Source organism: Periplaneta americana, chromosome 10, assembly GCF_040183065.1.
Source record: "Periplaneta americana isolate PAMFEO1 chromosome 10, P.americana_PAMFEO1_priV1, whole genome shotgun sequence".
NCBI lineage: Eukaryota > Metazoa > Arthropoda > Insecta > Blattodea > Blattidae > Periplaneta > Periplaneta americana.
In genome coordinates this window covers 46,194,770-46,220,497 of record NC_091126.1, presented here as the reverse complement: position 1 = coordinate 46,220,497, position 25,728 = coordinate 46,194,770, and the positions used below count along the sequence as shown (strand labels likewise).

At 32.1% G+C, this 25,728-nt stretch overlaps 2 protein-coding genes across 8 annotated transcripts in view; one reads left to right on the top strand and one right to left on the bottom strand.

Moving 5' to 3' along the window:
• Positions 1 to 1,485: 1,485 nt before the first annotated feature.
• Positions 1,486 to 23,654, bottom strand: LOC138707638 (uncharacterized protein C3orf18 homolog). The gene is made up of 4 exons (XM_069837322.1): positions 23,548 to 23,654; positions 20,596 to 20,809; positions 12,735 to 12,881; positions 1,486 to 9,414 (listed from the first exon to the last, which is right to left on the bottom strand). The coding sequence occupies exons 2-4, from the start codon at positions 20,797 to 20,799 to the stop codon at positions 9,358 to 9,360; spliced, it is 408 nt and encodes a 135-aa protein (XP_069693423.1). The 5' UTR covers positions 20,800 to 20,809; positions 23,548 to 23,654; the 3' UTR covers positions 1,486 to 9,357.
• Positions 23,655 to 23,662: 8 nt separating this feature from the next.
• The window catches only part of Wnk (Wnk kinase), a 280,436-nt gene continuing 278,370 nt past the window's right edge, over positions 23,663 to 25,728 (top strand). For 2 of the 7 annotated variants that reach the window (XM_069837316.1, XM_069837319.1), the window contains exon 1: positions 23,663 to 23,735. The gene's annotated coding sequence lies outside the window, so the exon portion shown is untranslated. The remainder of the gene's footprint in view (positions 23,736 to 25,728) is intronic. The other 5 variants (XM_069837318.1, XM_069837314.1, XM_069837320.1 and 2 more) reach the window with 3 other exon arrangements.

Here is a 25,728-nt window from a genome sequence, read left to right as displayed (position 1 = left end):
ATCGCTGGACACTGAATTTTACCAGGAGGGTTTTTCGAAATTGATTTCACAGTAGTACAACAAATGTATCAATGTCGGTGGCGACTGTGGAAAAATAGCTGAAGGTTTGTTTTTGTTATGACAATGTGTCTCACTTTCTAATACAGCTTCCCTATGAATTAAAATGACTAAACTTATATTCGGAACACATCTCGTATGACTTATATTGGTAATATTAATTTTATATTTATGGAAATTGGAATTTAATACTTGGCACATTAAAATATATTAGGGTTTACAATTAATTACTTTTCCAATTAATGAATGCTGTCATTTAAACTTTCATCAGATCTTGCTTTTGTGGAAACTCATCCATGTTAATTCTTTGAGTGAGTGAGTGACCCTTCACATCTCTGCAATCATCTGGCTCCAGGAAGATAAATTTTAAGTGCAATATGGTAAAGAATAAAACAGCTAATTCTGTTACGCTTAGAATTTGTTTCGTTAATATCAACTGCATAGTTGCATTTGTTAATATGCTCTACGAGAAAAAAAAAGTTAGAAAATCATCTGATTTGCTTTGGAGTTGATCGCAATTTCGTGTTTTTGATTCCAGATAAAAAGGAGGTAAATCTTAAGTGTAGTATCTAAAGAAAGGAACAGGTAGTTTTTTGTGTAGTAATTAACTCTGCTTAGAAATATTTCTTTCGTTAATATTAACTGCATAGTTTCAATTGTTAGTTTATTCTATGAGGAACCAAAATAAGAAAATCATCTGATTTGCTTTGAACTTGATCACTGTTATATACTTTTTATTTCAAATGAAGACCCATTAAATTTTATATTAAAATTATATTTCGTATGCAATACTGTCAGATAAATTGCTGTATACAGACAGCACGTCCATGATCACTTTATCGGTCAAGGATACTGAACAAATACATTTTCGTGAAAATCTCATCGACATTCTGCAGCATTACAATGCTTTCCCTTTATACTTCGCATAATGAGAAAGCAAAGTATGTATGTTGTACTTACTGAGATGTACAGTAGTGGCAAAAAAAAACTGGACCGACCATTGTAGCTGATTTCAGAGCCTTGTTCACTCCAGAGCACGATAGACTGGTAACTAAGACTTTCGTGGTTTGAATCCTGCCTGGAAAGGAAACTTTTTTTGTTCCTTATTCAAATTTATTCCCAATACTTTTCGATTACTGGTAAAATTCATGTTCTGGGAATAATAAGTTAATTAAGTAGTAAAATATCACTGCAATCGAAAAGTATTGGGAATAAATTTGAATAAGGAACAAAAAATAGTTTCCTTCCCAGGCAGGATTCGTACCCGAAAGTCTTAGTTACCAGTCATCATGCTCTGGAGTGAACAAGGCTCTGAAACCAACTACAAGATCAGTTCGGGTTTTTTTGCCACTACTGTACACCATGCTGGAAAGTAATCTGTCTGTAGGATTGGGTGGAAGACAAGGATGATGACGATGATGATAATAATTCATTGGCACAAAGTTTTTTATTTAAAATCACCACTGTTATCAATATATAACTTTCATTATTTAAAATTTATGAATATCATAATACCCAGCTGCATGTTACTGTGGAAGTTTCTAATAAAATAAATGACAAGAACATATTTATAGTTATATCTCATTTTTTCACTTCATGGAGTACATAAGTTGTAATTAATGGATGTAGATAAATTGTTTATGTAGTTAATCCATTAAAATGACTAGGTACATAAATATGTAAACAATGTGTGTTCATTGTAAATGTGTTTACACGTGTGTGCACACGCACAAGAAATAGTTTGGATCTGAATTTAATATGTAGTGTAAAGTTAGTTGTGCAAATACATATGCACGTCATACGAATCATGCAATTTCGAGCAAGCACAAAAATTCTACAGCCATATTAAAACCTACAGTGAGTGCCAAAAGTACTGGAATACCTACAAAATTTCAAAGAACAACAATACTTTTTCAGGATATGAAAACATCCTAATTTCAAATAGGCAGCAAAATACTGTCAACAGATAATAAATACTAATAACTGAAACAATCAAATTCTAAAATCATCATATCATAGAATACAAAGAAACATAATATATCACTCAAACATTTCAAAATCTTATAATAGAACAGCACAGTTTTCAAGGAATGAATGGTTTTACTTTCTGAGCTCTATGGTTAATAATACAAATAAAATTGGAGAGGAAATTAATACAAGACTAATGGCAGGTAATAGAGTATATTTTCCTAATATAAAATTATTCACATCACGATTATTATCATGAGTAACAAAGATTAGACTGTACAAAACTATGATACGATCAATTGTATGTTATGGTGGAGAAAGTTGACATTTTCGAGGCAGATAGCAATGAATTAAAGATTTCTGAAAGGAGAATTATAAGACGAACCTATGGAGCTATTTATGATGGAGATAAACAGAGAATCAGAAATAACGAAGAAATTGAAAGAATATTGAATAATGAGAATATTATTAGATTTATTAAATCAGAAAGATTGAGATGGTTTGGCCATGTAGAAAAAATGTCAGCAGTTCATGTACAAAAGAAAATATTGAAATCAGAGATGTATGGAACAAGAAAAAGAGGAAGACCTAGAAGTAGATGGATGGACGAGATAAAAAAGTATTTAAGAAAAATGAAAAAGAGAAACTGGATGATGGAAGCTTTGGATCGCAAGAGGAGAAAAACTCTTGTGAAGGAGGCCAAGAGTCACATCGACCTGTAGCACCAGGCAGTAAAATTAATACATCACTCAAAAGTAGTGGTACTCGTGCACTGTACAATTATTTTAACTGTTGCTGTCAAGGTCTCTTCAGACGTTACTTTTGTGATAGACTTTTACTCTGGATCACTAATAAGACAGTAAGAGATGGTAGGAATCCGATGGTATTGTGGTCATTATCGTTGTTTAATATTCTCGTCCAGTTGTCTTAGCAGTGCTTTATATTGTGCATAGTTCTAGGGTTACGAAAAAAAAAAAGTTGCAAAATTAAGAAACTTCCGGAAATGAGGGAAGAATACTTATTCACTTACATAACAAGTGTAAATCTTTAATTAAAATTGGAAAGACTGTGCCGAGACCACATACTACAGTGTTTAATATCACTGACAAATATTGTGCTAGGAAAACTATTAAGAACAAACAAACATTTACGAGCACAGAACATAAATGAACGTGAAGAAAAAAATACTCTACGATTAATTCAAGTAAATCCCAAACTCAGTGCTCCAAAGATTTTTTCTGGAACATCTGTTTCCCCAAGCACTGTACACAGAATATAGCGAGATGATGGAGATCATGGACTCGTAACATGTAGGAAATAGGTTAATAAATGTAACAGGAATTAGCACAAACATACAGAAATGTGGAACGAAATTATTTTTACTGATGAACATAAATTATGGATCCGATGGTAGGTGTATGGCAAGGAGAAAAACAAACTGTGAACTCGAGAAAGAAAATCTTCTATGGAATACAGGGGGTGAGTCCATCCTTGTCTGTGGATGGATGAGTGCTTCCAGAGTGGACAGGGTACACTTCATAAAGGATATGAGCCACAACGTGTACATTGTTATACTTAAGAAAGAACTTTTTATTTCTTATTTTAGTAGGTTATTTTACGACGCTTTATCAACATCTTAGGTTATTTAGCGTCTGAATGAGATGAAGGTGATAATGCTGGAGAAATGAGCCCGGGGTCCAACACCGAAAGTTACCCAGTATTTGCTCATATTGGGTTGAGGGAAAACCCCGGAAAAAACCTCAACCAGGTAACTTTCCCCAACCGGAAATCGAACCCGGGCCACCTGGTTTCATGGCCAGACGCTCTAATCGTTACTCTACAGTTGTGGACTGGAGAAAGAACTTCATCCAAGTGCTGAAGAAATGGGCATTATGAAAGACTTTATTTTCGAGCAGCACAATAACCCCACGAATAAAGCTTGGAATATAAATATGTGGCTACTTTGTAACACTCCAAAATATTTGGAAATGCTACTACAATCTCCAGATATTAATCCCATACATCATTTATGGAATGTTCTTGAAGGGAAAAAAATCAAGACGGTTGTAGTATCAAATAAAGACCACTTAAAAGTGTGCACTTAAATACAGTACATTAGTTTGTAAATTCTATTGTTTTTTATTTGTACACTCTGCCCGCAAGTGTTGATATTTTAAACTGTTCCAATGCTTTGGGCGCCATATTTTTAATGGTAATTATTATATTTATACTTCTACAATATTTCGTTTGATATTTTATGCATTTCTTCGTCAGAATTAACAGAATAATATAGTGCTAATCTAAAGTCACTGAATATTTTCAATTTATATATCATGTCATGACTAAATTACGTGCATTTTCTCGAAATCCTATGGTGTTCCAATAATTTTTGCACTCACTGTACATGACATTATGAAATAAGAAATATTGGAGCTTTAATTTAAAACTAATGCAGAAAATACGCTATGCTTTTCACATACATAATATCACATTTAAAATTTACGCTATTTATTTTACACCTTTTGCATTAACCATACAAATTATGTCATTATCAGACAGTGGATTTTCGGTCCCAATACTGAACGTTAGGCGTAGGTCAATTGCAGGAGGTCATGAACTCATTGCTACACTCCCACCATACGCCAAGGGACATGATGTCTTGTCGCTCTATACGGACCGAAAATCTGCTGGCTGGTCATCATTATTTTTCTTTTCTTTCGAGAACAAGCTTTTACAGAAAATATATTCAGTAAAAGAAGTTTCGTGAGCTAGCGAATTTTATTACAACTCCAAGGATGATAAATAACTTCATAATTTTAGAAACAAAAAGCATGAAGTGTGCAAATTTAAAACAAAAATATATAAATCTCTAGGGTTTTATCAAAACAATTTCCAAAAACAATTCAAATAAGTCATGCACCTAATTGAAATACAGAATACTAGAAAAAAAAATTGCGAGATGATGGTAATAAGAGTAGTAGTACAGTAGACTCTCGATTATCCGACTTATAATGCACTTGGAAGGAGTTGGGTAAGGGAAAATATCGAATAATGCAGAATAACAAAGACATATTTAAGAAAAAATGTGTCAGCTTGCCTGCTGATTGACGTTTTCTCACTATGAGAACTACCATGAACAGTGACAGATAATATAGTATGTCGAATAATCGAGGAGCAGGAGCAGCAGTAATAGTACAAAATCTCATTTCATCTGGTGTACCTGTCTTACAGATCTTAATGAATTGGCATAATACATAAAGTATGTGAAACAAATGTCACGTTAAATGATACATTTCCACTAGTAGTGTTACAGGTTTTAATTTTGACTAGTGAACGGAAAAATAATACATAACACATTCAAAAGCATTTTATTTCTGCATGTGTAGTGGTAATACGAAAGAGAATGTTTTCATAGAGCAGGCTTAAAAATTCCAAGTTATTGTACTTCATTATCATTCCATAATATTTATATTATAAAATGTTTAGGCAAACATGTTAATATGCTTCAGAATTAATAGTATACTCACTGCAATTAGTAGTCATTTAAGTTTAAAAAATAATTATATAATTTATGCGCCTAACATTTTTGTCATGGCTTTTGTTTCAATGATAATATGGTTTGCTATATCAATATCAAAGGTTTTTTATATTATCATTTTCATAATAAAATTTAAATACATTTTCTGTTAAAAGGAGATAGAAATTCAAGAATTATATATGTAAAACAAAGATATTAAATAAAGAAGAAGATACGTATACTATCATTAATGTAGGAAACTGAGAAGTGAACAAGGTTCAGAAAAGTATGAAGGCCCCAATAATAAATCCAGCTATGGTAAAAACAACATACTAAACACTAAATTTCTAATAATATTCTAATGATATTAATTGTCATATCTAAAAAATCATACTCACAGAATAATACAGGCAGTTATATTTAAATTAAAAAAGACTAGATATATAACTTTTGATATAATACAAGAGTGATAATACATAGTATGAGTGCATTGAACATCAAGAGAGTATAACGTATGTGAATATAAAAACACTAGAGTCAAAATACATTTTTCGTAGGTTATATGTGATAATATTCACAGTGTACATTTAATTTAAGTGAACATCTTTCAATACCACACTCCCAGATACAATGCTAATATTACACACTTTTAGAAATGATATATACATCACATGACTCAAATATTATGAAAATCAAACTACTAAATTTCTGCTTATTTATATATAGTGACATATCACAGATTCAATAATGTGTTAAAAATGCTACAAGAAAGGCATTTTAATATACAAACTGTTGCAAATAAAGTAAATAATAAACATTAAAAATTGTGCATATATCAAACATTGTTATGAGTAGTTAATTTTAATACACAAATGGTTGACTCAACTTTAAATTTTCATCTAAATTTAAATGTTTAAACTTGATATGTAACGTGAATAGAAATATACCAGTGGAAGTTTGTCAAGAGAAATTATGTATGTTTCAATGCACCTCTCTCGTGATATCTAATATGTGCATCCATTTCCACATATTCTTTTGTTTATTTTTTGTAATATTGAAGGCCTCTGTGCTATTTAGTCCCATATACATAGCAATATATTGGCCTACTCCGTTTGTAGTCTCAGTAAATTTGCTACAATATTAGTGATACATTAGTAGAAAATGCATAATTTGTCTCGTTACATACAAAAATATGATTTAATTTTAACTATTTCAGAAATGATATTTATTAACATGAGAAATAAAGAGGTATAAACTGGGAAAAAAGTAAGTATCTTTTAAACAAAACTGACTAAGAAATCACCTAATACCAGTAGAATAGAATCCCTCTTAACTGGCAGCAGAGAGACAAGGCTAGTTCAGGATACGAGATTTCGCCAGATAACTGAATAAATATAAAAAAAAAAAACCTATTCTATTTTATAATGCTAGCTGTTCAAACTGCAGCCATATGGAGCTTATTCCGCAATCTCTCAATCATAACTACATAATATAAAAACTGTGTGGATTTTCTTCATTAAAACACATCACACAACACAATAATATAGATACCAATTTAAGATTAGAATATTCACTGAACATGGTTCATGCAATCTTTCTAATGTGGCAACACTGACAGCTCAGACTGTGGCAACGTGGCATATTTAAACATCTTTTCAGCCCAAGCAGAAGTGCTGTTCTTTTGATATTGTCAGTTAATTGGGTGCCGGTTATGAGGGATTTTACTGTACAGACCCAGACACAAAATTCGGGCCCAATTTTTGTTTCTGGTTCTGTACATAGTTTAAAATTAAAAAGTTTTCTTTAGAAAAAGGATTGAAATGTTTTCCAACAAATTTGTTCCAGATGTATCTAATATTACAAAACAGTAGGATTAATAACTTCTTTTAAATACAAATAAAACTCTGTTCAAGTATAAGTAGATACTGTAAAGCACGATATAAGACATACAACTTAAAGTGTTGTCATACATAAATTACTATATTTTTAATATTGTATACAGTAATTTATCGATATCTGCACAAACATTTCTATACAAATACTGAAACAAAAAATTATTTTATTATTTATGTGATCATTTTTTAAGGAAAGGAAGGGAACTTCTGTATATAAAAATTAATATTCTTAATACAAATTTCAAAATAATATTTGAAAGAAGTGATATATTTACGTGTTCATATTCTGGGGACATTTCAGGCAAAAATATTTACATGACTTTTACAAAGGTAGCAATACTAACGAAGAAATATATTATTTTACATGCTCCTTAGTGGTTTCAGTCTTAAATGGAGCATGTAGATGTGTTGACAGTGTATTAAATTTACGAGTTACCTGTGTTACTTTATTAGAAATTGACATTCTAGACGATGAAATAACAATATTTATTATGAAATATATGGCTAAAGTATACATATTTGTTTTAATAAAAGCTCGTTATATCAGCCTGAATGTAAATGCTCAATATTGTATAAAAGTTAGTTCAGTGATTACTAACGTATATTTATTATTTAGTTACAATATTATCAAAATTATCAGTGACAAGAACTACGAAACCTTGCACAGTTACTGTGACTGGAGGAACACTGTCTATTTAAATAATGACATAGAAAACAAATAATATATTACAATACCTGTTTTTTACATGATATTGAATATTTTCAGGGATTATATCCTACCAATTTTTTCCAAAGACTTATATACAAATAAGCCATACATGTGTGTTATCACATTACACAAAGTAAAGGAAAATTTGCTACGACAATACACGACAATGTCTCTCTCTGCAGGCACCCCAAACAATAAGCACATATCCAAGCACGTTCTTGGTTGAATCTGAGCACTGTAATGGACAAAGAGCATGTGAAATTGCACACTTCTTCTCCTGGTGCACCTGCCGAGACAAAAACTGCCAAAAAAAAAAAGTTAGCTAATATCTCCATAAGCATATAATTAAATCTGAACTTGCATACACGATGGTAAATATGACGCTCTCACAACATTATATTCACTACAATTCGTTTATAAATATGCCATATGTAATTTATTTAGGAAAAATGTTCACTGGTATTCTATTCACTTTACATTGTCCATACATTTATTCAACAATCAAGAAACATGCATACAATACTTCATGACCACCACAAATGGCAGTTAAATACATTAAAAATAAACAGAACACTTTAATATTAATATTCCTAATTTCTTAATATTTTCGTTCCAGTCTCAAAATGTAATACTATTGTACTGCAATAAAATGCAATAGTAATATTATTTTCAAATTATAATAATATACATTATACAAATTAAGAGAAAAAAAAATAAATAGAATGTACTAAGAGTTAACTTGAACAATCAATCGAACTTAATGGGCAGTATGCACAAAATTTTACAGTCATGTCACTGTAAATTTATAATGTGCAAATTGTTAATGGAAGAAGTATGTCATATTCACTACAGAAATGACATGAATACTGAAAGAAACAATTTCAAAACTACATTACAAAAAAGGAAAATATATGAAATATATTATTATTCTATTATTAAACTTTATCCTTAGCAGCTTAAACTTTTCTCCCACTTACGTGGCATTTATTCAGTCATATTAATGCAAATTTTTAAATGAATATATATGTATAATTTCAGTATAAGAACTCAAGCACAGAGTATTTTACGACTGTCTTTCACAATATGCGCATCACTACTGTATAATGATGAGTCCCATTGTTGTATCATTTCAATCCTCATTTAAGTGTTTTTGCTCTTTGAAAAATAGATGGTAAAATCTAATTTAGAATTATACTAGTTAAAAGTAATATTTATCTTCTAAACAGGTCTGTGTTTTCAGTTGTTGGGAAATCCATTGATTTGTAACCCTAGAGAGAAACAAAGCACTAATTTTAGTGTTTAATTTCACACACACAAAATTACATGTAGCTAAGATATATGTTGCACAAGTCAAGAACACAATCATAATGAAGGAATGACAGACAAGGATTTTTAGTCTTATGACAATGAAGCAACGAAAACCCCAAGAGAGGCACAAATAACATAATATTATAGATTACTAAAATGTAATATAGGCCTAAGCAAAGATTTTATTATGCTAGAAACGGACTAATATGGTAAGAAATGACTTATCCTGTAGTGATATTAAAATTACTGTTATTTTCATTATTACAAATAAAAATTGAATTCATTTATTTATGGGACAATGTATTGGAAATATGTGATCTGGTTAGAGGAAATTAACAAATTTATAGATATCAGCTGCATTCTTCTAATAGATTACTTTAAGATAGGATGGACTTACATCGGCTTGGTGCAATATTTGTATTAGTATTTCTGTATAGGCTACTGGTATTAAATTAGAATATTATAGGAATGGGGGAAGTAATTCCGCTTATGCGGAAAAAAAAATACTGAAATAGGCTATGTGGATCTTTATCTCTAGATACATGCAATTATTTTACATTTCTTTATTTTGGTACATAAGCAAATGATAACATTGCCAAATTTAAGTTTTGTGACTTTACATAAAAGTAATTTACATGCATACTCATGAGATAATCATAAAAAGTTATGCGAGAAATGTCCACAGACAATGCAGCTTCTATTGTTCTTGTTGATTAGTCAACTGTCCAAAGACAGGTTGGAACCTCATAAGTGACACCAATAAGGCATCACTCATGAGGCAACTAAGCCAGGAGATAATGGGGTAGTGTGGCTAGTTCCTTTCCTTCTCCATTGCATACATCGACTAGTTACATATTACATTAATCAATCTTCAATCTTTGTTAAATCGTTATACTAATTGCGATGGTCAATGAAACGAATCTAATCGAATCATATAAACCCATGTTATAATGTCAGTTCATTCTGAAAATAAACTCTAACCACATAAGGACGTCTTTCCTAAAGGTTATAACTTTGAACAAAACTATGTATAACAAAAAATATCATTATTTTCTTTTTTTTTTTTTACAATTCATTTTGAGGAATATCAACATCAATGGTTTCCAGCAAAAGATTTAAAGCCTGAATAACTCAGTACTTGCATGCTTAGCATGAATACATCAATGTACCATCAGGTTAAAATGATATTTTATTATATCCATAATAAAGTTGTATGATAAACTGTCTAATTTATATGTAAGCAAGTCTTCATACTTAACATTTTATGATATCTCCCAAATTTAAAATATTTTTAAACCATGAAGACTTGTACTGTTATATTTTATGTACTTAGGTTAAGCTTTTAATTTCTGACATCAAGGGCATATGCGTGTAAACAAATGAGAGATTATTATATTGTAATTTTATAATGGTATCTGATTATGTCGTTTATTATGACGAAAACGTTAATACCCAAGAATAAATAAGTAATATAAAGGTTCACACCTTATATGAAATTTTAAGTCAATGACGGAAAATAATAAATTATTCATTGTAAAAAAATATTATGCCCTGACAATACTGCAGTGATTTACTTTCATAAAAAATTATTAAATTCATTACATATCCTATAGAACTTTAAAACAAAAGCTTAATAAATGCTGTAAAATTCAATAAAAATCAAATCTTATATTTCGTCAGTTAAAGCTCTTTCTTTTTTTAAACACAATGTCATCATGAGTTTTCATTAATTTTATTTTTTCCAGGCGGTGCTGACTTTTCAAGTTTTTGTTTATTTATTTAGTTATTTTTATAGATGATTGTTTCATGCATCATCATCATCATCATCATCATCATCATCATCATCATCCAGGTCAAGAATTGGTTCCTTCTAGATCTGTTGTGACTCCAAAATTGTACAAATAATTTATTGGTCTGCTGCCCATCTCAAATGTCTCCTTCCAGCTGGTGTGTAGTGTAGAATTGCTCTTGGTAATCTGATATTGTTCATTCGTAGTACGTGCCCTGTCTATTGTGTTTTATGTTAATTGATTTTTGTGTTTAGTTCGTCTATTGGTAGCTTGTCTCTATTCATAATTTTTGCCAATTTGTAGAATCCCATTGCTTTTAGAAATTGCATTTCTGAAAACTGTATTTTCTGTCTTAAAATTAGCTGCTTTCTTTCCATGGATGAGTAACTCATATTTCAAAACCAAGTTCAACACATACAATTATTACGGAATTCTATGCAACTCACTTACAGTCTCCCCACAATCAAGCGTAGAAATTCAGATAGTAGTATTACTTTATTTGAAACTGAACAAAATAAATTTTAAAATGCTCTTTCCTATGATTAGTGATTGTGAATTAATCAATACTATTTCAGATAATTTTCTGATGAAAATAGTGAATTCTCAAACTTACTGACAGATGCTTCATTCGACATTTAAAATGAAGACATCTTCAGAAATATAAGGATATATCGTAGACTTATTCTTAACTAAGAAACCACCAAATGACTGAAGGATTGCTGGGTGAGTACGAAAAGCAAACCACAATGGGAAGGAAGATTTTCTTTGCTGTCAAAAAGCGAAATTTACACATGTGCACATGTGTTCTCATGCCAAAAAACATGATGATAATGGTGAGATTTTCCCGAAGGCTGGTATGTCCCTTAGACCAGGCCATGGGTAAGTAAACCACGAATTGCCCTATGTATAGGCTAGGCAGGGGTGACACTGCAGTGGTTTGTCTATTGCCTTCCAGAGTATGGGAATGAAGGACATCACAAAACATCCAGTCCCGTGGACGGAAGATTAATTCTGCACAAACATATGTTAGAACAATTTGTCCTGCCTTAGCTTCACGAGTTCTAACCAATAATATGGTGCTCCCTTGATAATCACTTCCCGAGACCATGGATTGATCTAAAATGGTCCAATTACTTGACCACTGCCTTCCAAGATTTGACTGCCTAGGCTTTTCCATTTGGACTATCATGCTCGGGAAAAAGAGTATAAGTCAAAAAATGGCCAAAATAAGATAAGTCAATATTATGTTGCACCATGACATGTTCTACAGATTGGTATAAACAATCTAAGTAAAATAATATAATTATTCAATTAAAATACAATCAGTTTTCTAGTATGTAACATTAACAAACAGTAAGACTGTAAACCATTAAATTGCTTGTACTGAAAAGTTGTATATTTTGACTTATTCTCTTTTTCCTGAGCAGTCTAGATATATACATATACACAAGACATGATTAGCTGTTTAAAAACAAGAGAATTATACTCACGCGGTAAGCATTGTTGCGTGGATCCAAATTATCTTCCAGCAACTCCACCTCCCAATCCTCTCCTTCTTCAGCAGGATCAAAATTGTATAATGGCATGAGGTGGTGGCGTAAATGATCCAAGCGTCGTTTACGAATAGCCATATAAACCTGCAGTTAAGACAAATCTATTTCACATATCTTCATATACAAGGTTTCTACTTTAAGATATTACAAGTAATCTAAACGAGAATCTATCCTAACTACAAATAAATGTATATTTACTTATCTAAAAAAAAGCACATATTAAAATCTCTTGCATTGTAATATGTTTTACTAACTACTGCAGTGAAACTTAGCTCTACAAACACCTCTCATTAATATATAGTTTTATGGGAAAATTACTTATTACTAATGGATGTAAGCATCTAAATACATATACTAAAGATAAAAATTCCTTAATAAGAAACATATTCAAGCGAAACTTTCTGTTTATTTCATAATTCCTATATCTAATCCTACTGTTATCCTATAAAACTACACTGTTAAATATAATGACCAGTTATCATAACTGATGTAGAAATGGCCATAGAAGCATTAATTAAAGTGGAGACAGGAAGGTTAACAATAACATTAATTTCTTTAAATGTAGAAAATTTACTTTAATAATATTAATTTAACCATATTCATGTTAAATTTGTCAGCATATAATTAAGGGATGAACATTAATATGAAATTGTGTAATTAATATTTATGTTCAAAGTACATTCCAGAAAAGAATTACAAAATAATACTGAAAGCACTGAGTAAAAATAAATAAAATATCTTAGTAATCTTATATAATTAAAATTACAGAGTGTATCCCATATCATTAGTTATATTAAAAAAAGCGACCTTTTCCAATGTTCCAAATATGGAGAGATAACTTTACGGAATATGAGCTACAAAATATTATTTTATCGTAATATATGCAAAATTACGGCCATATGTGGAGAAAGAAATGGACTCTATATCAATATGGCATCAGAGAGGTTAAGACTACCATTGATAAGATTTTCACATCGAGACGGAGCCTTGAAAAAGCAAATTAATTTTATGGGAAGATACACCATCTCTTTTCAAAATTTAAGGCTGACTGTGTCAGTATAAATAGAGAACAACTCTACATAGCAATGCTATAATTTAACATTCCTTTAAAATGACTCCATTTAGCATGAATGACTATGGGAAAAGTAAGATGCAGAGTCAAAATACAAACAAATTTAAGTGATGATTTTGAGTGTACTGCTAAGTTGGGACAGAGGAGTGCTCTCTTTTGCCTTCCCTTCAATGTAGCACTTGAGAAAGTGATCAAAGAACCAGGATACAAACAAAATAAACAATATTCACCAAAAGTGATGAAAGATTCCGAAATACAAACAAAACAAACAACATTCACCAAATTTGTTGAACTGTTGGCATATACTGATGATGTGGATATCATCAGCAGATAATATAGGTGCTGCAGTGACTGATACCTTCCTTGCCTAGAGCAGCGGTTCCCAATCTGTGGTCTGTGGACCCCTTGGAGTGCGCAAGTGAATCAAAATGGGTCCACAGAACAAGGATTAGTTTTCAAGCAATATTTTAATTGAGTTTAACTTTACCACATTCTCTGATTTTTCTCAGCTGTAATAATTTATATTTATCTCAGACTCTTGAGAGACAAGAGTGTAAAAGGAATAGACTTCTCTTGATTTGGTTTTTTTTTTTATTTATTTTATTGGGTTATTTTACGACGCTTTATCAACATCTAGGTTATTTAGCGTCTGAATGAAATGAAGGTGATAATGGTGGTGAAATGAGTCCGGGGTCCAGCACCGAAAGTTACCCAGCATTTGCTCGTATTGGGTTGAGGGAAAACCCCGGAAAAAACCTCAACCAGGTAACTTGCCCTGACCGGGATTCGAACCCGGGCCACCTGGTTTCGCGGCCAGACGTGCTGACCGTTACTCCACAGGTGTGGACGATTTGGTTTTAGAATTCTATAAATTCTAGTCTTCAGGGTCCAAAATGAACAGTGTTTACTGTTCAAGATAAGATTCAAGAAATGTTAAATAAATTAAATTTGTGGTCTCACCGAGTTGAAAATCGAGAATTCGATTCATTTTCCACTCTCAGTGGCTTTCTAGGAACAAATGATGATCTCCCATCCGATATCATTGGAAATATAGAAGAACAACTTGATTGATATTAAAATTAATGGAATATTTTCCTTCCTGCAATAAAATAAACAATGTTAATAATCCATGGCACGACAGTCCATGAAGGGCTAAGGCTGACCACACAACTGCTGGCCTCAGGTCCACATGCCTCAGCAGATGATCTCCCCAGTCTTTATCACTGGTTTTCAAAACCGAATTTTGCTAACTATAGTAGCTTCCCAAATTCATTACGATGTTGGGTTGACACAGGTCCCATACACTGGTCGAAATTTCATGAGGAAATTCCTTCATCATGAGGACTCGAACCAGCACTCATTCCATAATGTTGGTCCAAACATTATGTCTTAGACCACGATGCTATGGCGAGGAACAAATAAACAAATATTACTGGCTGAAAACATCTTCTTAGTGACAGAAAATCGTTTGCCGGTAAAAGAAAAAAAGAACCTGTTAAAATTGTCTTCAGATTCCAGCTTAAAAATTGTTTCCTATAATGACTGCTATGCAATCTTGCTCAAGCTAGGGATCAATGGCGGGCTTAGGAAAGGGTGGCAATGAACCTCTGGGTTCCTTAAAGGATATCTGTAAGTAAGTAATAGTAAATGTAATGCGCGCGCGCACACACACACACACACACACACACATGCGCGCACGCACACGCACACACCATAAGTACTGTCAATAATTCTGGTGGATAATTCCTTGAGTAAAGAGCAACAAAAAGCCAAATACCATTTTGCTATATTTTGAATAGTTTTCCAGAAAAATGTGCATTTTAAAATACGGTACATGAATTATGAGATCTTGTAATGCTGCGCCCTACAACCAGCTGGAAGTACATATTAAGTCGTTGAAGGTCAATGCTATCATGGCATGTACATTGTATTTAAACTTGTAAGAGAAAATACAGATGATATACCGTTTAATTTTTGTGTTTAAACTGTATTAGATAATGAAAAATGAACACTGCTTGTTTCAAGTTAAACAAAATCTTGGTCAATTTAAAATAAACTCTACAACCTAATTTTAATTAAATGTTAAGAGAACACAGGCAATGAGACATGTTTCTTTCAAACTAAATGGATAAGATTAAGAAATATTTCTACACTCACATTTCAATTGAATATTCTAGAGATCGTGAACAATAATGATGCATATTTCACGTTATAAAAACAAAATTTTAAAACATATAAACTCTAAAAGAAAAATACGATATGCTTATTTCACGTTGAAGTAACAAATAAAATTAAAATAGTAATATTATGAAACAACTGTATAATGTTTACATGAGTAATTGTTATGAAAGGAATGTAGTTAGTTTCATACCTTTACAAATGTAATAATTGTATAACATTATAAATAGTTTCATACACTATTCTTTTGTATGAGAGTACTGTAAAAGAATATTATAAAGAAATAACATAGATTTGTAATGATGTGTAGATTGATATCATGGTCTATGAAAAATAGGTTGCTATGACAAATTTGATATATTATTATAGCAATGGCAAGTCATTTCATAATGTTAACTTAATGATACAAGTTAAATCTTCTTAACAGAATTCATGACATTTTAGTTGTTCTGGTAATATTTTACGGCACTAGTACAATAATGTGACATATTAAGCACGATTTTCACTAATGATAAAGACAATTTATAATGCTGATGTACAAACAATTTTATTTTCAAACTCTTCGACTTCATTTTAATTAAATATTAGGTGAACACAGCCAATAACAAAAGTTTATTTTATATTATACAAATGTATTAATGATTTAAAAACCTCATTTTGTCGTACTGTGAGCATTTTCTTCAGCCAGTTAGAAATAGTTACCTCCCACTTTAACTATTAAAGTAGTAATCTATCTCGTTGTCTCACCCATTCCTTGCATACACGAGCTGCATCTGTCCAGAGAGCTTTACAATGTCGTCACAGCACAGCAGGGTTTAAAATTCCTTTGTGGAACGAAAACTTCCATTGGTTTGGATCAAATTTCTGCACATTTAAAAGACAATACAACATTTTTCAATAATTTATTATCATAATACACACCTCTCTTAAACTGAGTGAACATATTGGGAATTAATTTAATAGCTTTCCTAGAATACGCTATGAAATTTTTCAGGTAAAATAATTTTTTTCTTGAAAAGGAAGCACAAAGAGTAAAATTGTATTAAACTTTTTTTCTTTTAAATAACTCAAGGAATAACCCCTTAATGACATTAGTTACGGTTCACTGTGAGTGTGTGTGTTTTTTTCCCCCGCATGCTCCATTACCGAACACTACATGCGATTAATACACTTACGTGTGTGTGTGTGTGTGTGTGTCTATATATATATATATATATATATATATATATTAGATTGTTGAAATAAATTTTGAAGTTGGAAAAGTTGGAATCTCAATAGGATATTATGTTTTTGGAGTTTTTGTTTAATAGTGTATTAAAAAATATTTCTGTGTTACTTATGAGCCTAATGGTTAAGATTTCTCTTTAAGTTTTCTATCACTATTTAGACCATTATTTATTGGTACATTCTTCTAATAGGAATATCAAATCTCAAAGTTTCAAGAACTATATTAACGAAGTATTTAGCACCAGACAAATCACTTTTGACTATTGACAATTACAAGCATAAAACCAGAAGAAAATTTCACCATAACTGACCTACTATTAAAGATCTTTAGCACGTAATTATTTTTGACAGTAGACCTTCTTCAGCAGATTTATTCGTGGTTAATCTTGTTTCCAAAATATTGGTTGCAGCACTTCTCTATTTGAGCTTAAGTCCAGATACGATCCATCGCAGTTTTCTGTTGAACTCTAGTTAAAACTTTATTTCTTGCTACTATCAATATATTTTATTTACAAGAAGGGGTTGGACCTGGGATTTCCAAAATAGTGACTGTTACTCGTTATCAAAATCTTGTAACAGTACATAGTAATGTTTCATATCAAATTCATTCATTAACAGTGTTCTGCTCAAGGGCAGGTCTTTAACTGCAAATCCAGCATTCTCCAGTCTTTCCTATTTTCTGCCTTCCTCTTTGTCTCCACATATCATCCATATATTATCTTAATGTCGTCTATCATCTGATACTTCTTCTGCCCCAAACTCTTCTCCCGTTCACCATTCCTTCCAGTGCATCCTTCAGTAGGCAGTTTCTTCTCAACCAATGACCCAGTCAATTTCTTTTCCTCTTTCTGATCAGTTTCAGCATCATTCTTTCACATATCAAATTAAACCCTGTTAAATCTGAGCACCATGTTTTAGTTTCGTTTTATTATTAAGATTACAGCCTGAGAAAATTGCATTTGTGTACTCGCAAATGCCAAAATTTGCAGGTTTTTTAAATATTCGAACTCTGATAAAACAAAAACTAGATGAGAGAAACATAAAAAATTAGATTTGAGACTCTGTCTATGGAACTGGTAAGGTAATTCACACTGAATCAATTATTCACATAGAACGATCCAATGGAAATATACTCCAAATTAAAGAAGGTTCATGCCAAAGGAAAAAAAAATCCAAACAATTAATATTTGTAGACATACATGTTCCTGATTATGATCTTTGTCTAAGTCCTACCATCTTCAACATAATTATCATCACATATCATGGGTAACAAAACAGGTCTTTCTTAAAGGATTAGTGGTCACTAATCCTCAGCTCTCTTTGTTACATATGAAAAAATGTCTACAAAATATATATTTATTTTATAACTTTTCTTTCAATAGTGCGATTTCAGATTACTGCTAGTTATTTGACAAGAAAGAAATATGCTTAGAATCTGAATATAAACCACTAATGATTTTTTAAATATATGTATAAATTTTCAAAACCAATTTTCGTAAATAGAGAATAAATACGAGAAATTATAATAAAATGCTGCTAGCAATTTTATATCAATGTATACACAATTAATGACATGCATATACTTAAACCATACAATTTGATACGAAGTCAGTTCTTACATTTTTGGGTTTTTAAGAATACCTTTTTGGTGCAATGAAGAAAATAAAAGTTTCCCTTATCTGGGTACAAATTAAATACAGATTTTGAGAATGACATTTCAAGAGTTCAAGGTGATAAACTATGAAAGGTAATATAATTTGAACACAATAAAAGTTTAATTTGTTTTAAAACATGTAACATAACCAGGAAATATGTACTGGTATCATTTTTGTAACTTTTTTTTTGGTTTCTGAGCTTAATGGGTGATTCAATAAAAAAAAGTTACATGGATGAGATAAACTGACTAACTGAACTGTTTCGAGCAACATTCGTGTTCTAATACAACTAATACTTGTCTTTCACCTACTTCCTGCACTGAAGAAATTAAAGACCAGTGTTTCATGTGTAATGAACTGGATGTAATACACTTTATGTGCTAAACAGTATGTTTCTCAAATGTAATTTCAATAGTTGACATAAATGTAGGATAAATATCCTTACGTTCATATCAGTTAATGTTGGGAAACAGATTATGTAGTTATCATTCTATGTTAGCTTAATATAATTAATATATTAGCTTCCATTATTTAATAAAACTGGGAAGTGTATTTGCTGAACTACCAATTATACATGTGGGAAGGTAATAAGTTCACTTTACTAATATTCAATATATTTATATGTAGATTTCATGTCAGTAATTACATTCACTTTAATGTGAACCTCACAATTTTGTATACGGTGCCACAATTACATTTATTACATAAACACTTTCTTGCGGATGCACTATTATACCTAAATTTCGTATCTACTATTTTATTCCCTCTTCTTACACATGCTTCTCCTCCTGCCCTTGCAATATAGTTTTTATGCCTAGTCACTGCTTTACACCCATCACTTATCTACTATTTCTCTCCTAAATAATGTTTATTTTCCAATTCTATTTTTCATTATTATCTAGTATTTATTTTACTATACTGCTTACTCATTTCTCTACTTATTTCTTCCATTTGTAACTAGTCTCATACTATCTTTTCCTATAATTCTTATCACTATTCATTACTTTGCACTATAACAGTTTCGTTTTTTCTCGTCTCTATTTTCTGTAACCTCTTACATCCACCCCCAACTAATATTAATATATATATATATATATATATATATATAATATATATGGAAGCCTGTAATCTTCAAAAGCCATCTCCAAGGGATAATGATTCCCAGATATGGGTGACAGGAGGAAACTCAAACATCTCCTGTGGACCATCAGGCAAAAGACATGGGATGACTGATCTCTAAAGTCCAGGAAGGCAATCAATCTAAGGCAAGAAAACCCTGAAAGAAAACTACCGAACACTCGACAGTGGTTTTTGCAGTGGGCCAGTTCCTTGTTCAATGTAGGAAACTTGCAATGCTAAAAAGGCAAAAAACAAACAAACAAGGACAATTATGGAGTTGACCGTAGAAGGCAGAAGAAGAAAATTCTGACCATCAACAATATGGATGGATGAGGTACAATATGGTATACAAAAGCTTGGTATCTGAGGAGATGATGCTGCAGACAGAGACCTTTGGAAGAGCAAAACAATACATTCTTAGCAGGAATTTTTCATTTCAAATTAATTTTATTATATTTGTAATATTTTGTCTGTGTATTTTTCGACCAAGGAAAACCTCGATACTAAGGAGAGAGTCCTAGTAAATAAAAAATAATAAATGAATTACCATGATTATAATCACACCTATGAAACACAAAATGAATATGGGAGCCAAAATTTTCATTGACCACATCCCCTCTTCAATGGAAAGTGGTGCAATGCCTGTAGCATTCACATCGCCTGCAGAATGTGTGGGAATGATGGTCGTCATGCTGGAATTTGTAGATTGTGTGGCTGTGGTCTCATTCTTCACACTCATCAGTGCTGCCATTTTTGACTAGCTGCAACAACACAAGAGTTAATACTCAAATTAAAGCATATTCTCGCAAATACGACTAACATTGGAACTAATCTGTAGTAAGTATACCAAATACGAATGCAGCGAGATAAGAAGAAATAGATTCAAATCTTCTTCAAGTGAGTAATGAAACAGGGGTTATTTATGAAATAATAATAATCCGTGGCGCTACAGCCTGTCAAGGGCCCAGACTGACCAGCCGGCTGCCCACATGCCGAAGCAGAGGTGGACGATCATCCAACCAGAATGGAGGTATCGTGTGGTTAGCACGATGATCCCCCCAGCCGTTATAACTGGTATTCGCAACCGGATTTCGCTACCTAGCGTAGCTCCCTAAGTGCATCACGATGCTGGGTTGGCACCGGTCCCATACACTGGCCGAAATTTCATAAGAAAATTTCTTCCCCCATGAGGACTCGAACCAGCTCGCATTCCGTAACGCGAGTCCTAGGCGGGATGCCTTAGACCACGATGTCACGGCGCGGGACTATTTATGAAATGGTCAACTAATTATTTTAGACAGTAAACCCGATGTTCTTGAGATGTTTCTAAAGTGTGCAATATGACATGAAACTTTCTTTCACAGTACTATTGTAAGTTTGGTCGTACATTTCATCACACTTGATGCAGAATGAAGAAAGAAAAGCTATTAAGGAGATAAAGAATTCTACCTCAGTTGACTTTTTTTCAATTGCAGAGATTATGTAACATTAGTTGCAGATTCCTCTGACTGATGTTCTGGCTGATATGTACATCTATTATCAGATGATACATGTCACTTGACGATATGTCAGAGGAAGAACAATTTGTTTGTATACATCTGAAGTCTGATTAGTGTAATATGTTGCTAATCGTCTTTGTATGCAATGGAGAGGGAAAGGAAATGGCTACCCTACCCCATTATCTCTGGTCTAGTTGCCACATAAGTGATGGTGCCTTGTATATATCACTTGTGACGTTCAGACCTGTTTTTGGACAGTTGGCTAAACAAGAATTGCACGGAATTTCTATTTTTATTATTACTTGCAAAAACGTTGTTAGACATAAATATTGACATTTTCACAAGAAAGTCATTTTCATTGTTAATTTGCACATACCACGGTAGAATGTTTATACATGAAGCATATTATGATAGCTGATGTGATACGTATTATTACAAACACTTTACAACATATTTCATTGGGTTATTGAAAGCTGTAAGTTTGTTAAAACAGAAGAAATGTGAATAATGTCATCGACATAATGAATAAGTTTAATTGGTAAATTATTTAAAATATAGTATATTTTTATCCTCTAAACACATCTTTCCACATGAATTCTTACATATGCTACATTCTTTATTGTTTCAATTTCATTAGTGTTAATTTTCCTTTGTGCAAGAACGAGGTGTCACTACAACAACACCACAGCCAGAAAGGTTTCTTTTTATTCCAGGAAATCCCTTATCAGCCGTAACTAACATCAGTAGACCAATGTCATCTGTTATGACTGTATCACTAGCTCTACCATGTATTATGGATATAGTTTCATTACAGGAGTCATTGAATGGATTCAAGAGGCTTGCGGAAAGAAATAAACTTAACATTTTGACAAATTAATTTCAAGATGGTAAAATAAATGCTTTCATAAGTATCCGAAGTTCATGGCAGTGAACTAATTTTGTTGCAACATGAATGGAAATGATGCATGTACATAAGCGAACATACATGTAAGCGCTGGCCCAAATTATGCTGAGAGTTGTGAGCTAATAATGATGATGTTAACAAAAGAGTAGGATTTCAGGGATATTCATCTATTAGAGATAACACAGAGTTGCATGACTTGACTTCAGTCACACCTGAGGTATTTAACTTACTTCTTCAGCTGTTACCAGAATAGAAGTTTTATGCAGTGTCTAACAAAACTCGATTACTGCTGTTTTTAATAAATATGAAAACGGGTCTCTCCTATCCAGCTTTGAGAATATTCTGCATGCATAGAACCATGATGTCCCGAATATTTGTAAAAACACTGACAGAACTATTGTCGAGAATAAACAAATTTACGTATATTCTAGGAAAAAAACAAAGTGTTCAATAAACTATGCTGGCTGCCTTTAAAAATAAATACCCAAACTGCAGAACCATAATAATGGACTGTACCGAGATTAAAGTAAAAAGCCATGTAGAACATTGGGTTAAACGAGCGTTGAGCGGATTCCGCCGATTTTGGAATAGACACCGACGAACTTAGGTTAGATTAGGTTAGTTTAGGCTTTTATTATCCCGTCAAGATGAAAGTGAAAGCGATTGAGTGTGATTTTTTGTTTTCTATGTCGGCAGTTCAAGTTCGTCGGTGTCTATTCCAAAATCGGCGGAATCCGCTCAACGCTTGTTTCACCTAATACATTAATAGACTGCTAACTTATAAGACTGTTCACTCAAGTTTTGGTTAGGAAATTATTAGCAGCTCTTTGTGGTTCAATATGAGTCTAAATAACATGGGCCCTAAACAGAACATAAAATAAATATGATATTCATAAACTGCTTCTGAAATGTATTTATTATACAATTACATTTAAAACAGTGACGATAAATGTATTTTCTAATAATTTTATAGGTTATTAAGGTCTCACATTATAAAATATCTTAATAATCCATAACGACAATCTTTAAGGAATGTATTACGTATAATAATAAGTTACATGGAGATCATCCGATAACAGTGAATAATCAACAATACCTGTGTTTCATTATAAAGCAAAACAAATCACCAAACCTCTCTTCTTGAATGTTTGTTTATTCATTTGTGACCACCATTCTTGCTTTTGACTTTTCTGGAATTTCCGCAAGATGGTAGCACAATCCCATTGCAGAGGAATGAAGAAAGGTCGTGGGAAGTGAGAGTGTGTACTTTAAAACGAATATTTCGTAAGTTTCGTCATTCAGTTAAGTAAATGGTGTCGTTTTTGTTCTAAATATGTGTATCCATTTACCATATGTATGTATGAAAGTAAAATACATACATTAATGAATTATCTTTAAATTTACAAGCAGTTTTTCGAAGCAAGGTTACATAGGGATGGGTCTTTCTCCCGTCGGCTCGACGTCATATTTTGTTTAGGAGGCAACGACACCAATCTTGTTTTATTTGGCATTGTACATGTACAAGATATGAATTCCAGAAGTAAAAAGTGAATAGTAATCTACTTATCATCTAATGAATTAGCTAAAGTAACGCATTCTTACTATTACCCGTTTTTTCCGCGCTGTCATATTCGATTTTGACACATGTGAACTAGTCTATAAAAAGTCGGATATATATGCCTACACGTCGCATGGAGCTATATTTAGACGAATAATACAGCTTATTTATACGGTAATAAACATTAGAATTTCTGACTAAGGGTATTGTAAGTAGAATGTGTTTGCGTGCGTGAATGTTGGAGCATGGCTGGGTTGGAAAATTTATAATGGGAGTGCAACAATAGAACGAAGTGAATCAAATTTTTATGAAGACTGTACTATACGCTGAAGAGGTATGAGACTGTACACAGCAATACATTAATTTACATAGTATATTTCATATGTAGATTTAGAATTGTACGAGTAACTCGTTAGTCATGTAGATTAATATTTATTTACCTGTGTATTATTTACTTGAGTTTGAATAATGCCATTCTACACATTGGTAGAGTGCTCAATTATCTGAATTTCATGGAAGGCACATAATTTAATCTAAACAACCGTATATGCCTCAATAATTGTCCAGAGCATACATATCAACTTCTTTTCATTGCTCAAATTTTGTTCTCTTGATGTTTCAGTAACATCAACTCCAAAAACTGATGACGTTCAAGAGATGCACTTTTGACGTGATACTCTTCATAAATACTATTGCACAATTTTTGACAGTGAAATGCGTAACATGCGTTTCTATGTAATGAGTGCTTTAACATACACGGGTACTAAGAGATTAGTGACATGTACAGTATTTCGAAACAAGTGCCATTTTTTTTCACGTCTTCTCAGAAATTGGTAGAACTTTTTAAGTGCGCACTAGAATGTTAATTGTGCCTAGATGAAAATGCATTATATGGAACTATAAACATTCAAATTTTTCACCAACTTTAATTAAAAAAAATACACATTTTATTTCTAAAAACAATTGCATTTCAATAATTTTCTGTCCTTTTTGACATGTAAAATACCTACCCTAATTAGATGTGTTAATGACAAGTTTTGGTACAATTGTATCTGCCATGGCAGAGCAAATTCTGTTCAGAAATACTCCAAAGAAACGTCTGAATATGTAACGATGTTTTAACATTATCATGTCCAATAAATTTATTGTAATGGGAACTGAAGTAAAGCTATTGTCATTGCAAGTTGCATACCTGAGAAATAAGGGAGATTCAGTAATTGAGTTTATATCCAAGTTTTCTCATATCACAGTTCCATTTGAAATCTGTAAGTTACCATACGGCATATCCTAAGTATGCTCTGTCATGTTTGGTTAATGGACTCGAATATAGAGTAAAGCACACATTGTGCGTAGGATGTATTTCTGTGCAACGATTATTTTGAACAGAACATTGTGATTGAGACCATTCGTTTTGGGCAATAAATTTTATGAGATATCTTTCACATTGTCAGGCATACAGTCACTGTTTTGTTCTTGCAATGTCTTTGTGATACAAATCCAATAGTGATAACCATGTACATTTTCAGATCGCGATTAAGTTAACCATTATTGCGATTAGTTCTGAAAATGGGTGTACTGATACGGAATTAAAATTTGAAGCGAATCTTGACGGGAGTCCACCAGTATGTAGGCAACAATTTCATACCACTGTCCACAAGTAGCATATATACAGGGGCTCTTGTTTACTGCACATGCATATGAGCAGTCGCGCCTGACTTT